General features: G+C 35.7%; 1 protein-coding gene across 1 annotated transcript in view; it reads right to left on the minus strand.

Annotated features, from left to right (window-relative positions):
* The window catches only part of CNGB3 (cyclic nucleotide gated channel subunit beta 3), a 142906-nt gene that overhangs the window by 56525 nt on the left and 70674 nt on the right, over positions 1–15707 (minus strand). The window contains exons 8-11 of the mRNA XM_004276144.2: positions 9133–9183; positions 6319–6405; positions 3241–3305; positions 2386–2508 (exon numbers count right to left, since the gene is read on the minus strand). Coding sequence (XP_004276192.2) covers positions 2386–2508; positions 3241–3305; positions 6319–6405; positions 9133–9183 — 326 coding nt within the window. The remainder of the gene's footprint in view (positions 1–2385; positions 2509–3240; positions 3306–6318; positions 6406–9132; positions 9184–15707) is intronic.

Here is a 15707-nt window from a genome sequence, read left to right on the forward strand (position 1 = left end):
CAACACAGGGAATATAGCCAATATTTTACAATAACTATAAATGGAGCATAACCTTTAAAAATTGTGGCTCATTATATTGTACAGCTGTAACATATAATATTGTACAGCAACAATAACTCAATAAAAAAATTAAAAAAATTAATGAGTGGTTTCTAATTCTTGGGTACAAAGTTCCATTTGTATTTGTTAAATCAAGCTTTTTAATGGGTTCTCAAATCTTTTATATCTTTACTGATTGTCTGTGGTTGCTTGATCAGTCAATAGTTGTGTGTTGATGTCTCACACTTTGATGGTGTATTTGCAAATTTCTCTTCCTTCTAATAATTTTTGCTTTATGAATTTCTTTGATTCATCATAAGTACTTTGCATTAGGTGCATGCACATTTAGAACTGGTAAATATTGATAGTGAATTGAAACTTTTACCATTATATGATAACCTTATTTTTCCCTAAAATAATTTTTGTTTTAAAGTCTATTTTGACTAATATTATTTGACAGTCTCTTTTAGGTGGTGAATTTAATTCATATTAACTTTTTCTGCTTACTGATATATTTTAAGTTGTTTCTACAATCTTATCTTTTTTTTATTCTACTGATTCAGAAGTTATCTTCTCTATTTCTGTTCCTTAGTGATTATCTTACCACTCTACTCCAGCTTCAGTACCCACATTTGTTTTTTAGACTTTGGAGATTCCTTTTACTTTCTAGAGAGTTTAACAATCATTGAAAACTGTTGTGATTATAATTTATGTAGAAATGTATCTTATAACAAGTAATTGCGATAACTAATACAACAGAAATTTCAAGTAGTTTATCTTCTTGTATTTTAGTGAGAGGGCTTTGAATATCTGGTCTGCACTGTAGCTGGAATTAGACATCTAAAATATTAGAACAATGTAGCTTCAGTTTCTTATGGGTTGAAACTGAGGTTTCTTTCTTCTTGTTATAATACGGATTTGGTCATTCCTTCCTTTTTTCTTTACTGTCTCTCACACACTCACTATATGTTAAGTATTTAAAGAAGGCAAGTAGGAAGAGAGAGTAAAGAAACTTCCTTCTTGCCTTCTTTAAATACCTAACATATACTGAGTGTATGTTATATACTTAACAATGTTCTAGGCACTGGGAACAAGATATATTCTCTAGAAATGCTGCAGAAAGGCTCCACTTTTTCTGGATGGCAACTGTATATTATTTTGCTAATTTGATAAAAACACTTATTAGACCTATGGGTCTAATGATGTTGAATTACATACTTCTAGGCAATATTTAATATAGTTGGTATCTTACTCAGTTTTCTTTGTAGTTACTTATATTAAACTAAATACATATTTAATTCACATTCTAAAGGGAATTACTTATAGATTTGGTTATACACTTTCTTCTTGTTGTGTGTGTTCGTGTGTGTGTGTGTGTGTTTGTGTTTGTGTGTGTGTGTGTGTATTTCCCTGATCAGTGGGCCTTCTGACTTTAAATTTTTAAAATTAGTTCTGGTTAAAAGTTCAAGAAATGTTATAATCCCTCATTCAGATCCTGCTCACTCTAGCTAGGGTGTAATTTTGTGAGGTATCTTTACTGTTTTTGCTCTATCCTATAATTGCTTTCCTTCCCAAGGCTGCTGTGAGTTGCCCTTCAAAGTCATGCTGGGACCTGTTATTTTCCAGTAAGGACATTGCTTTATAATAGGCTCAAAGTCATTTCACTGGAGCAGAAAGTTAGTGGAATCTACTTTATGCCAGGCCTTTGTATCTACCAAAAGGAAATTTCACTATTAAATAACTCAGTTGCCATTATTGAGCCCTGATTCTACTGTACTAAAATTTTCAGATAATCTCTTATTCTCAGGGTACTTGCATATCTAATTGCCAAGTTTAGTATATGATCCTTGTTACTTTGTGTTTAATTGAGTTAGTGGTTATAGCTGACTCATAAACCCATAAAGCTCTTCAGTGGTAAACTAATTAGCCACTGCATCTGCCCTCCAAATAATTAACATTCTTCATTACTAACAATCATCATAGGAGTTATTAAAAGTTACCTTACCACTCAGCTGTCTAAACACAGGCTTTCAAACTTTTTTGTTCATGATCCTGAGTAAGAAATGCATTCTACAGGTTAATCCAGGACACACACACACACACACACACACACACACACACACACACACACGCACCCACGCACCCTACTCGGTATGACAGACTTGGATATTTTCTATTCTGTCCTCCTCTATTCTATCCTCTTTCACTTAAAAACATACTGACCTACTAATAAAGAGTTAATGGATTTTGATTTACAGTTTCAAAAAACACTAGCTTAAGAAAGCTCAAACTGAAACATAAAATTAAGAATAATCAATAAACGTTTCCTTCAAAATTAAAACTTACTTGTTTCCTTCACCATCATACACCCATCTGGTAGTTCCAATTCCTTCATAGTTTGAAGCCCAATAATACATACAGGCATTAATGTGCAGAGTAAAGAGCAAGTATCCAGTTGTTCGAATGCCTCTGGCAAGGAGAATAAATGCAAAGTAAGACTCATGTTGTTTCTGGAATACAGCCTATTTTAACATTTTATTTTCCTTAACGTCTCTGCTGAATCTCCTTGCTTTAAATTTGTGAACTGTTAACTCTCATTAGTACAATATAAAATCATGGTGCCTTCACATGTTTTCTGACTGCAGTGTCTTGACTGGGACTGACAAGAGTAGAAAAAAAAAATCCTCTCTTTTCACAAATGGTATGAGTCAACTCCCTGAAAGATATGCCTCCAGGGTCACCTCTCCACTTTGAGTCCCATAAAATACAGCATGCTGATTTCACTGGATATCTCTGAAAAGCTCATGGGATTTTATGCTACGATTAACTGACTAGAGGTCTCTGGGCAAGTTAAGTTCAGAACAGCAAATGAATGAAAATTCAGACTAGAATGAATTGTCATGAGAGAGATGTAAAAACTTGTGAAAGAGCACATTTCTCTGTCTTTGTTCTGACTGAAGCAGGTAATATATCCTCTTTTTCAGTCTTGTATTCTTCTAAAATCTAATATAATTTTCATACTTTTATCTTACTTCAAAATGTTCAAATCTACTTTAGAACACAGCCCAATATTTTACATAGCCCCAAATCTGAGATTATTCCCTTCTCTTTTGCAGGGAGGCCATATTCTTCCCAAGTCCTGTCTAAAATATTTCACCATTGCTCTCTCCCAGCCCTGAAGTACATTGAGTTATACTTTACCTGTAGATATATGCCTTGTTCATTATAGACTCTAGGTGATGATTAAACTCAAAAAATGAAGTGTACTATGTAGAAAACAAGCAAAAGAAATCCAAAAGTGCATTAGTCTTAAATACATCTATTATATTTAAATAAAACAATATAAAATAGACTTTATTTGTTACTGAAAATAATTCTATTCATGTCTTAAAAAAACTAAGGTCTGTCAGTGGTATTTTCCTCCAGGTAGTGCATTTTAACAAGGTGCCAAACTTTCAGAGCTTCTTGCTTTATTTTATTTCTACCCTCTAGTTACAGTCTTGTTTGTAATGCTTGTTGAAAATCAAGCTTAAAAACATTTCTTTCCTTTTTTTTCTTTTTTAAAGCATGTGGTAGAACTTTATTTTACAATAATTAAAAATCATACCTCCCCCCAAAACATAAGTAAGATAGTAAAAGCATAATAAAATACACTGAAATCATAAATAGGTGTTAAGGCCTGTTGCTCAACACTAGCATTGTTTTTAAGCAAGTTGCATTAAATGTGTATTTATTTCAACAAAATTTAAAGTTCAATTAATATTAGCATTTGTTATCTATTCTTGACATTGTTCAAAGACATAGAGAGTTTATATGCATTTAATCCAAACAGTTGTTATTTGCCTCAAGGTTTTCTTCTGCTTACACCCACTTCTATAGCAACAGATACTCCCTACATGCACTCTTACCCTCTACTTTCTCTTTTTAATCTATAGGCTGTAAAATGCAAGAGCAAGAGCATGAAATCCAGAGCCAAACACCAATTTTCTCTCTGCCATTTATTAACTGTGCGACCTTGGAAAAGTCACTTAATATTTCTGTACTTTGGTTTCCTCATCTGTAAATTGGGGACAATAAGAAAATGTACTTAGACTCATAGGATCTTACAGATAGGAAGGGCTGTTAGAGATTATTTAGTTCAAAGATTATTTAGTTCAAAATTTCATCCAATGTAGATAAGACTGTAATAGAACATTTGGAATTAGAAAACAGCTATAATAGCAATGACTATTTAACTAGAAATATACACAAATGATTTCTTTATCCAGAATTCCTGAGTAGGAAACATCCATTAAGCATTCAGATTAAGATAATTTCAATTTGTGGTAACTTGTTTATTGTGCTCTTAACAGAAGTTTTCACAAAGGCACATTTTAAAATTTAGCTTAAGTGTTCACTGTAGAGAAAATTTATATTCTTAATTTGTTTTCTCATATATAATTTGGAGATAGGTAAATGATATTTTCCCTAGAGAACTGCACATTAAAATGACACACTTATGTGAAGATGACTGGACTGTGGGGTTATGTAAAGAAGATTAATGTTGGCTTTCAGGATCTCCTATGTTATAAAAAAAACTACCTAATATAGTGAGTAGGTTTTTGGACACTGAAGGGACACAGAGATGGAGTTTGAAGAGTTAGCATTTTATAAATTTTTATTATAATGCCAGACAAACACTCAAATCCATAGGAACCTGAGTCTCTCTCAAAGTTGGTTACCTCTGAGCAGTGGCCTCCAGAAACATCCATTCTGCACTAGAAATTTGATGATGGATGGCCAGCCCACCAAGCTGCTGGGAACGTTAAGTTCTGCTCAGTCTAGACCTACATTCTGTGGTCAAAACAGAAGTCTCTAGAGCTGTCTTGGATGGACGAGAATATAGAGTAAGGTCCCTCTTGACTTGGAAAAATCATGGGTGTGGAAGGAAAGCTCCTTCAGCCTGAAGTTTATTTGCCCTTCTGATTATAGTAAGGAATTTGGAGTCAGAAAAAATATGTGATAGAATCCAGATACTGCCACTCACCAGAGTGTGTCTGGACAGATTTTTTTACTCTGCTAATTCTCATTTCCCTTATCTCTAAAATGAGGTTGTTTGGAGGAATAAATGAGATAATGAATACGAGGTTTAACAAAGTATGTAGCTACAAGTATGTATTCAACAGATATCAGCTGCAGCTGTGTTAGGATCCACCCGAGTCTCCAGATTATGTCATCTTGTTTACCCAAGGTGTCAAAGCGATAACCACCTAAAACTGATAAAATCTTTGGTGTTCCTTTTAAGAAGGCTGTCTTTGGAAATACAAGCTATCGTTGCTATTATTAAAAATTTATATGAAATTTCACATCCTGACTCTCCTCAGATTCCTCTTAGGTATCTGATAAAGCTATGAGTTATAAAATATTTATGTCTTAGAACCTTTTTGAATAGGTAATACATTCACATAGTTCAAAAACAATAGGAAATATATACCTTCATAGCCTTTTCTCCTATTCCTGCCCCTACCCATCCTGCTTTTCCCTCCAGCTTCCCATCCTTACCTCAGTTAACCATTTTTATTAGATTTTTTGGGTAGTCTTCCACTGTTTATGTAATATAGAAAAATAGAATATTTTCCCCTTTCTGTTACAAAAGTTAGTATTGTTCTATAAACTGTTCTGTAACTAGCTTTTTTTTTTTTAACTGAGCAGTTTGTCTTGGAGGTCTTTCATAGAAAACTTCCTCTTTATTTTTGCATTACAAAGTACTCTATAGATATACTGCAATGTATTTAACTATTTCCCTCTTGATGGACATTTGAGTTGTATCTAAGTATATAAATAATTTTGTTATGCAAAACTGTGCTTACATTTTTCTATAATTATAGAATTTTTGATGAGTGAGATAACTTAGAGGTCAGCTAAACTAATACCCTCATTTTACAGCCAGTATTGCAGGCATTCAGTGACTATGTAATAAATAGTGACAAGTGGAATAGAATAAAATTATAAAATATTCATTTGTAATTATAGCTGTATTTCAAAATATAAAAGCATTCCTATTTTAAGTTATAAAAATAGCTGTTATGAGATATAGACTCAAAACAACCAAAAGCAACTTCCATTAGTAGAAATAGGGATATTTTTCCTTCATTCAGCTTTTAAAATTCTTAGCATTGATGAGGGCATAAAAATGGAGGATAGTTTACGAAAAATTAAGAATATGATACTTTTAGGATATTTTAAAGTACTTTGAGATTTCCATTATTATAAGAAGACAGTTAAGTATAGTTATCTTACCTTTAACATCCTATTTGTCCTAAATATTGGATTAAACCCAAAGAAGAGGTAGAAAACATCAAATGGCATTATTGATGCCACATCCAACTGTTGGAAGAACACATTCACAATTATGTTGTGTTTACATGCTTTTTAGGACATGAATTTATTTATACCAATGTATGTAAAGGCTGACCAGTCACCATGATTTATTTGTTGCTTAATACAAAATTGCCTTCAGTTTCATATGCATGGTGTCACTGAAAGGTGTATTAGCACCCTGAAAACAAGAACACTACTTCATAGCCTACTTCCAATGAATTTCATTTCCAGCTTCATTCATCTGATCTTGGGTTCAGCACTGCATTTTCTGGGATTTTGTTGAGCTGTCACATATATTTAAGAGATGGCATGGTTGCTACTGTTAAAATACATTTTAATAGTGTTTTAAACTTGGGGCTTTTGGACTGAAACTCAAGCCCATTCTTGATTTTATGTGAAATAATTGGGCATTCATTGTAGTGATATATTTTTATGTTTCAGGCAATTCTCCAGTGTGGAGGGCTAATTATATTGTTGGTGGTTCATCCAGACTCTTCAGTTCTTTCTACTACTGTCTACTTTGTATCATATTGCTAACAATAAACTGCTGTGAACATATCTATCAGAGACTGTACAGGCTAACAGAGAAGAGAGGAAAGAAGTCAGTCCCATTTACAGTTATCAGTTCCGATGGGAGAAGGTATTGAAAGTACTATTATAGCTAAAGATAATATATCTTAAATTTGTGATGTATTTAAATTATTCTGGCCTTCCATTAACCTGGTAATTGTGAAATGACACATAACATTTGCATACTTTCCTGATTGCAATGATAACAATAAAAAATTCTTTTACATAAGACAATTATTCATTTTCATTATTTTTTACGTCATCTTGAAAAACAGGGTACATTAAAAAAACGTTTAATTTATTTAAGACAATTAAGAGGAGTTAAGAGTTTTGTGTAAGGCCATACGTATGAAATGGAAAGTTGAGATAATTAATTGTGTACTACAATTTCAAAGCCTAGTGCTATTGAAAAGGAATGGGACTTTCAGTTTGAATGAACACACATTGGCTACTATAAACAAATTACTTACTAAAATAATTGGCTTAAAAATTGCATAATATCATCAAACCTCATTGATTTTACCCTACAGATATTGAGCCACATAACAAGTTGAGAGGTACACAGAGCAGTTACTAAAATAATGTCTTATAAATAAGGAAGCAGGAGCACAGAACTGTTGATTTGTCTAGTGCTATTTCAGGATCCAATTGCTCACATACTCACTTGACTTTTCTATGCAGAGAGTTATTAATCATGTGTGATATTAATACATTAATGTGGATTTGTATAGAGATGATTTATTTCTCAATGAATTGTAGAAAATTGAATTAAGTACTGACCAACACTGTACTCTGTACAAGGAACTTTGCAAAGGCATGTTGGGGTTGAAATAGCAGTAAGATATTGTTTCTGTCCACAAGAAGTTAACAATCTAATGGTGGAATAACCAAGCGCAGAAATAGTGTAATACAATGCCATAAGACATACAGGATGTGCTAAGGAAATTCAAAAGGCACGCCTTCAATTAAATAAATTTAAAAGTTTACATTTATGAACCCAAATTAAATATATGAGTTAAGTTGCCCTTATTCAAATTCAAGAAAGTGATTAAGTGTTTGGAATAAGGTCTGTGGCACTTACAAAACTATTCATCCTCTTTGTAGAGTTCATCAAAGTAGTTTAGATCTTTTATGAATATGTCTAAGTATGTGGTAGTTTTTTACAGAGAAAATTAATTGGAGATAAAAACGAATTGAAAGAAATTTTAATCACCATAGATCGCCAGTAGGGACAATTTGGCACCTAAACCGAGATTTGTATTTTTAACAAAATTTGAGGCCACTAAAGTGTTGTCCTTGAAATGTGAGGTTGGAGTTCACTCATACAGATTAGGTAACCTTGGAACACCCTCAAATCTCTGCCTATTTCTCGGGGTTAGGAGGAACAATAAAAGATAATAAAGTACTTTGCAAATAATTATGGGTGAAAAAACTACACATGGGTGAAAAAATAATATTATACTGTTATTTGAGAAAAGGAAGATGCCATGTTATCTAAATAATTGCTTCTTTTTTTTTTTTGCTCTATGCCATTCTAACAATTTCCAGTGGTTTTATTTTTAAAATTATTTTATTAAAAATTTTTAAAAAATTACATATTGGAGTATAGTTGATTAACAATGTTGTGTTAGTTTCAGGTGTATAGCAAAGTGATTCAGTTATACATATACATGTGTCTATTCTTTTTCTAATTCTTTTCCCATTTAGGTTATTACAGAATATTTAGCAGAGTTCCCTGTGCTATACCATAGCATATATTTTGCTTATATGAACAAGAAAGAAATAGGAGTAGAAACAATTTTGTAGACTTTTACATCATCATGCTACATGAATTGGAGGCTAGAATTATATATGGACAAGACAAAGTACACCCCATACTCCTTTGTTGACGTTTAAATTGGAATTTAAATGTGGGCGCTAAGATTTTGTTCTGCCTAGTAAAGACCCATATATTGAATTACACATTTGCACATACTAGGAAGTATATTGTATAATTATTGAGAAGAAAAACTCTGCCTAATAAAACTTCACCTGTATAAACTTTGTTACAAGGGCTACAATTTTTAAAGGAAATAGATTTTTTTGGTAGAAATTTATAGATGGAACTTAAAGTCAAAATTGTAATGGATTAGTTGAACAATTTTGGAATTGTAAGTCACCTACCTGAAATTTTGTAGAACTCCAGTAGTGTCTCTTTAGTTCATTTGAATCCACCTGAAATATGTTATATTTATAATTCATATTAATTTTAGCCAATTTCATTAAACATTTTCTCACTTTAAAAATATTTATAGCTATTCCTTTCTATTAGTTCCTTCTAACATCAGCCTATAAATATGCTCTATCTTCCCATATCATAAATTTAAAAACCTTCCTTGGCTTTGTTTTCTTTTTGTATTGCTCTAATTGTCACACTAACGCTTCTTAAGAGAGTTATCTACCTTGCTTTGCTCCACATCCTTTCTTCATATTTATTCTTCAACTCATGGCAATTTTGGTGGTGATTTGACTTTTGCTCACTTCTCTTATTCCATCAAGACTACCATTGTGAAAGCCACCAATAACCTCCTAATGATCATACCCAGGGAATCCTTTATATACTAACATTCTTTTATGGCACTCACCACATTTTGAAATCATACATATATGTCTTGCCCCATTTATTTAAGATCAGTCTATTCCATGAAATGGTAATCTATCTCAGGACAGGGTTGATTTTGTTTAGCAACTGTATATAACTAGTGACTATAATATATTAAAAGCCCAATAAATATTTGAGTGGATGAATAGGTAAAGGCATGAAGAGATGAGTAAAACTTTTGAAGCATTTGACTTTTGGGGGACAATTTTGTCCTTGGAACTTTCTCTTTCCAAAGAATCTGTAATGCCATTCTTGGTTTACTTTACTTCTTCAGTTCCAGTTTTCAGGGTCCTTCTTTTTTTTTTTTTTTTTTTTTTTTTTGTGGTACGCGGGCCTCTCACTGTTGTGGCCTCTCCTTTTGTGGAGCACAGGCTCCGGATGCGCAGGCTCAGCGGCCATGCCTCACGGGCCCAGCCGCTCCGTGGCATGTGGGATCTTCCCAGACTGGGGCACGAACCCGTGTCCCCTGCATCAGCAGGCGGACTCTCAACCACTGCGCCACTAGGGAAGCCCTTCAGGGTCCTTCTTGCATCCTATGGCTAGCCATTTAAAATCAATATTTCCCAGGATTCAGCCCTCTTCTCTTTTCTCTTCATATTTACTTCCTGGGAAATTTCATTCACTTTCATTATTTCAAAGATCACCATGTATGTGGATGCTACCAAACCTCTACCTCCACTTAATATTAGTATCTGGAGCTGTTGACCTGTCCAACAACTGATTATTGTCTCCCTCACTTAGCAGTTCTGCTCATTTCAAATTTAACCTACAACAAACCTGAATTCATCATCATTCTCCATTTCCCCTAAAGCCATCCATGCTCCTCCTCTTATTGAGTATCATATGAGGATCCTCATCTACACTAGTCAGTGATCCTACACCACTCACTCTCCCTTAGCCTTCATCCAACCAGCAACCAAGTTCTACTGATTCTCCTTTCTAAAATTTTCTCATGCCTATTTTCTCCTTTTGGCTTTGGTTTCCTTGCCTTTATTCTTGCTTTCCTTGATCAGTTCTACAATGGCAGTGAGATGATCTCTCTAGATCAGATCATTAACAATTCTATTTATGTCAAATTCTATGACTTCACATGACTTAAAGAAAAAAAATCCAAGCTCCCTTTCATGATATACAAAGCTCTATTTTCTCTGTCTCACTCACCTCCTGAAGCATCTTATACTTATTCTGTTTAGCAGTGCATAGCAGAGTTTCTTACCTTGATGCCTTTACCTATGCTGTTCCCAGAATTTAGGACATATTTTTCCCTTTTTTATGGGGACAAAAGTGTGCAGATAATTTCAATTAATCCATCAAAATTTGGACCAGGTGTTCCCTCCTTTATCTGGTTTTCTCTGCATCAAATAGCACCAAGGGCTTACCTCTGTCATGACTTACATCACAAAATTGCACCATTTTTCTTTTGTCTGTCCATGCTTCATACTCTGAGCTACTTAAAAGGGTAGGGACAATATATTTATCCTGTGTTTCTCAGTTCCTAACACAATGTCTAACACACAACATGTGCTCAGTAAATGTGTGGTAAGAGATAGAGGAATAGGAAGGTATTTGTTAACATTCAGAATTAATGCTAATATTGGGATTATACTTTTCTATTTCACTTATAGGTAGGAGGAAATTGTCTGTGTACTATTAATTATTTGACCAAAGTATTATAACTTGGACACATGGAAGCAGCATCTTCTAATAATTATTATCCAGGCTGTCCATGTTCAAAAATTTTAAATTGCTGTTGAACAATGTTTAAGATTTGTTAGCCAAGTTCCCAATTCCTGCCCCACCACCCCATTTTTTTGGCTATAATTTCTACCCACGTGCACATACTAAATTTTACAGAAATACATTAGAGTATATATGACATGCTTATTTAATGATTCTTTTCCCTTAAACAAAATGTCTTACTGAGCCACAGGCAGATATAGGTATATGTACAAGTTTACGCTGAATCATGTACCAAGCTTGAGTATAATGAGTCAGCTCCTTCAAAGCTTATATGGAACAGACAGACATATCAAGTGCACATATCAAGTGCTCCTTCAAAGCTTATATGGAACAGACATATGGAACAGACAGACGTATCAAGTGCTAAGAAGTTAAGTTGAAGTATGACCCCATCCTCCAACTCTGGAAGAATGTTCTTAGCATATTTATCCCTTGAGTGGAGCTGGGTATTAGCATTGAGATGGAGATCTCTGGGAGAGCTTTTGCCACTTGATATTACGTGGAGCTGGGAGGTTTCTTGTGGACCAGTGTCCTGAACTTGGCTTTCCCACCTCAGAGGCACAGGCCTGACACCTGGCTGGACCACCAAGACCCTGTCAGCCACACAGCTCAGAAGAAAATGGAGTGAAAAAGAAAGAAAGAAAGAAAAAATAAAATAAAATAAAGGTATTAAAAGAAGAATAAAAAAGTTAGTAAAAATAAAAAATTTAAAAATTAATAAAAAAGAGAAAAAGAAAGAATGAGCAATGAAACCAAAAAACAAATCCACCAATGATAACAAGTGCTAAAAACTATACTAAAATAAAAAAAAGAAAACCCCAAAAAACAAAAATGGACCAACAGAACCCTAGGAAAAATGGTGGAAGCAAAGCCATACAGACGAACACACAAAAAGCATACACATACACACTCAGAAAAAGAGAAAAAGGAAAAAAAAAAGTATATATAAAAAAAGGAAGAGAGCAACCAAATGAATAAACAAATCTACCAATGATAACAAACTGTAAATACTAAACTAAGATACACATAAAACCAGAAACAAATTAGATGCAGACAGCAAACCCCAAGTCTACAATTGCTCCCGAAGTCCACTGCCTCAATTTTGGGATGATTCATCGTCTATTCAGTTATTCCAGAGATGCAGGGTACATCAAGTTGACTGTGAAGATTTAATCCGCTGCTCCTGAGGCTGCTGGGAGAAATTTCCCTTTCTCTTCTTTGTTTGCACAGCTCCTGGGGTTCAGCTTTGGATTTGGCCCTGCCTCTGACTGTAGGTTGTCTGAGGGCATCTGTTCTTCACTAAGACAGGACGGGGTTAAAGTAGAAGCTGATTAGGGGACTCTGGAGCACTGAGGCTGGGAGGAGGGAGGGATATGGAATGCGGGGTGAGTCTGTGGTGGCAGAGGCCGGCATGACATTGCAACAGCCTGAGGCACGCAGTGTGTTCTCCCAGGGAAGTTGTCCCTGGACCACAGGACCCTGGCAGTGGCGGGCTGCACAGGCTCCCAGGAGGGGAGGTGTCGATAGTGACTCGTGCTTGCACTTCTTGGTGGCTGCAGCAGCAGCCTTAGCTTTTCATGCCCGTCTCTGGTGTCTGCGCTGATAGCTGCAGCTTGTGCCCATCTCTGGAGCTTGTTTAGGCAGTGTTCTGAATCCCCTCTCCTCACGCACCCCGAAACAATGGTCTCTTTCCTGGACTCCCTCCCAGCTAGCTGTGGCACACTAGCCCCCTTCAGGCTGTGTTCACGCAGGCAACCCCAGTCCTCTCCCTGGGATCTGACCTCTGAAGCCTGAGCCTCAGCTCCCAGCCCCCACCCACCCCAGCAGGTGAGCAGACAAGCCTCTTGGGCTGGTGAGTGCTGGTCAGCACCGATCCTCTGTGCGGGAATCTCTCCGCTTTGCCCCCCGCACCCCTGTTGCTGTGCTTTCCTCCGTGGCTCTGAAGCTTCCCCCATCTTCCACTCCCTGTCTCTGCCGGTGAAGGGGCTTCCTAGTGTGTGGAAACCTTTCCTCCTTCACAGCTCCCTCCCACTGGTGCAGGTCCCATCCCTATTCTTTTTTTATGTGTGTGGTACACGGGCCTCTCACTGTTGTGGCCTCTCCCGTTACGGAGCACAGGTTCCGGACGCGCAGGCTCAGTGGCCATGGCTCACGGGCCCAGCCACTCCGCGGCATGTGGGATCTTCCCGGACTGGGGCATGAACCTGTGGCCCCTGCACCGGCAGGCTGTCTCTCAACCACTGCGCCACCAGGGAAGCCCCCGTCCCTATTCTTTTGTCTGTGTTTTTTCTTTTGCCCTACCCAGGTATGTGGGGAGTTTCTTGCCTTTTGGGAGGTCTGAGGTCTTATGCCAGAGTTCAGTAGGTGTTCTGTAGGAGTTGTTCCACATGTAGATGTATTTCTGATGTATTTGTGGGGAGGAAGGTGGTCTCCACTTCTTACTCCTCTGCCATCTTGAAGGTCTCTCTGTAGGCACTTATTTTTAGTATGTAACCCTATTTAATTCTCTGTCTCTTTTAAGTCTCATTATTATGCAGGCAACACTTATTCTGAGGAAGTTTACTTTAGAAAGGGTATGATAATTGCACTTAAATCTTTTTCAAACAGATAGTCTTTGAAGACCCTCATCTAAGGTATTATTATATTTATTTATTGTTTACCTCTTCTTTTAAATAATTCATAGAAAATCCATAATTTCACATAGAACAGATAAAAATGTTTCAAAATAATAATACTATATAATACTACTACAAGGTAAACTAAACTGTTATTCAAGGGAAGAAAATCCTTGAACCAAGACTGCCATTCATTCACTCCTTTAAACATTCTTTAGTGTACCCTCTGAATTCCTAGGATAAATAGGGAAATAAATTGAATACTGTTCCTACTCTCAAGAAACTTACTATCAGGTAGCAAAGTGAGCTACCTATGCAAATAGGAGACAAGAGGAAGTTAGTGTGTGGACATTCATTCATTTGATTCAGTCAGCAATTCACTGCTCATCTTCTAGAAGCCAGACCCTAGGCTAGGTGTTCACATTGTCTTACTTAATCTTCACAATAAGTTTATGAGGTGGGTGGTACTAGTTCTATTTTACGGATGACAAAGATAGTACACAATGAAAGGGTAAATTTTTTTTTCTCAAGTATTGCTGTAAGTTAATTTCAGAGGCGAAATTTGACCCTGGGCTATTTGTTTCTGCTACATCATAGTGAACTTAATTGTTATTTAACAATTAAATAACAGAAGTGTGAGTAAAATGTGCAGAGCACAGAGAAGGGAGTTGTTAATTTTCTCTAGATCAGTTTATAAATAGTAGCTAAAGGACCAAAAGCAGTTGACTATAATGACAGGCCTGATAGACGTGGTCACTAGAAGGCTCTGAGCGTTTCCATGGATCATTGTGATTGGAAGTCTTAGCAAAGTGTTGTGGGTGCAAGTCTCATATCTACATAACGTCCATGGTGTCATTCCCAGCTCTATTCCTGCTGTCTATAAAGGACATTTTAAATAAGAGACTCCTTTTGTTGGTCCTTGAATCAAAGTTCTGTTCTCTGTGCAGCACCATTCTCAGAAGAAAGATACTGCACATAAATGCTGTGGAAAACTTGTAAACCCTCCCAATTCCCTCTGTTGTGGCCTCTAGCACCTCGATCTGGTATCTGTTTTCCCTCAAGCCCTTGGGGAATTGATATTTCCATCCTCCAGTTCTGGAATATCTGTCAACTATAGGTATTTAATAAATGTTTGTTGAATGAATGAATGAATGAATAAGTTGATGGTGTAAAACAAAGTTGGCATAGATAGCTAAATGTAGTGAGACTTTCAGGTTGGATACTCAACTTGCATAGTCCTTTTAGCAAAATGTAATCAAGTTTAAAGGCTAAAACTACCTACTCTACATTAAAGAAACCATTAAACTTCATTTGAACAAACAAAGCAATTAGTTCCTGCTCTATATTTGTAGCTTGTGATAATGCATTTTAAATAGAGACCATTGAGTGTGTTTTTATTGGTTATTTTTCTTGGTTTTAACACTCCATGTGTGCAAAGACCTCTTATAAAATTGAAAATAAAAATCTCTCCTTACTGATTTTGTCATTTTCCATTTGTCAAATATTGATTTTCTCCCTCCTTTGTGCATCTAATGGAGGTTGAAATTAGTGCCCCCTTTTTTGGGTGTTATTTCTTATTTGTACACATCATCTTCATTCATCAAACTGCCAGTGAACTTAGGGGATCATGCTGGTGAGTTAACTAATGCTCTGAAGTCCACACAAGGAATATATTGAATAGATTTTTGCTATAGCTTTAGCTCTTGCCTTTAGAATTTCTTCCTAGAAAAGATTTCAAATAT

The sequence above is a fragment of the Orcinus orca genome, chromosome 17, assembly GCF_937001465.1.
Source record: "Orcinus orca chromosome 17, mOrcOrc1.1, whole genome shotgun sequence".
Taxonomy (NCBI): domain Eukaryota; kingdom Metazoa; phylum Chordata; class Mammalia; order Artiodactyla; family Delphinidae; genus Orcinus; species Orcinus orca.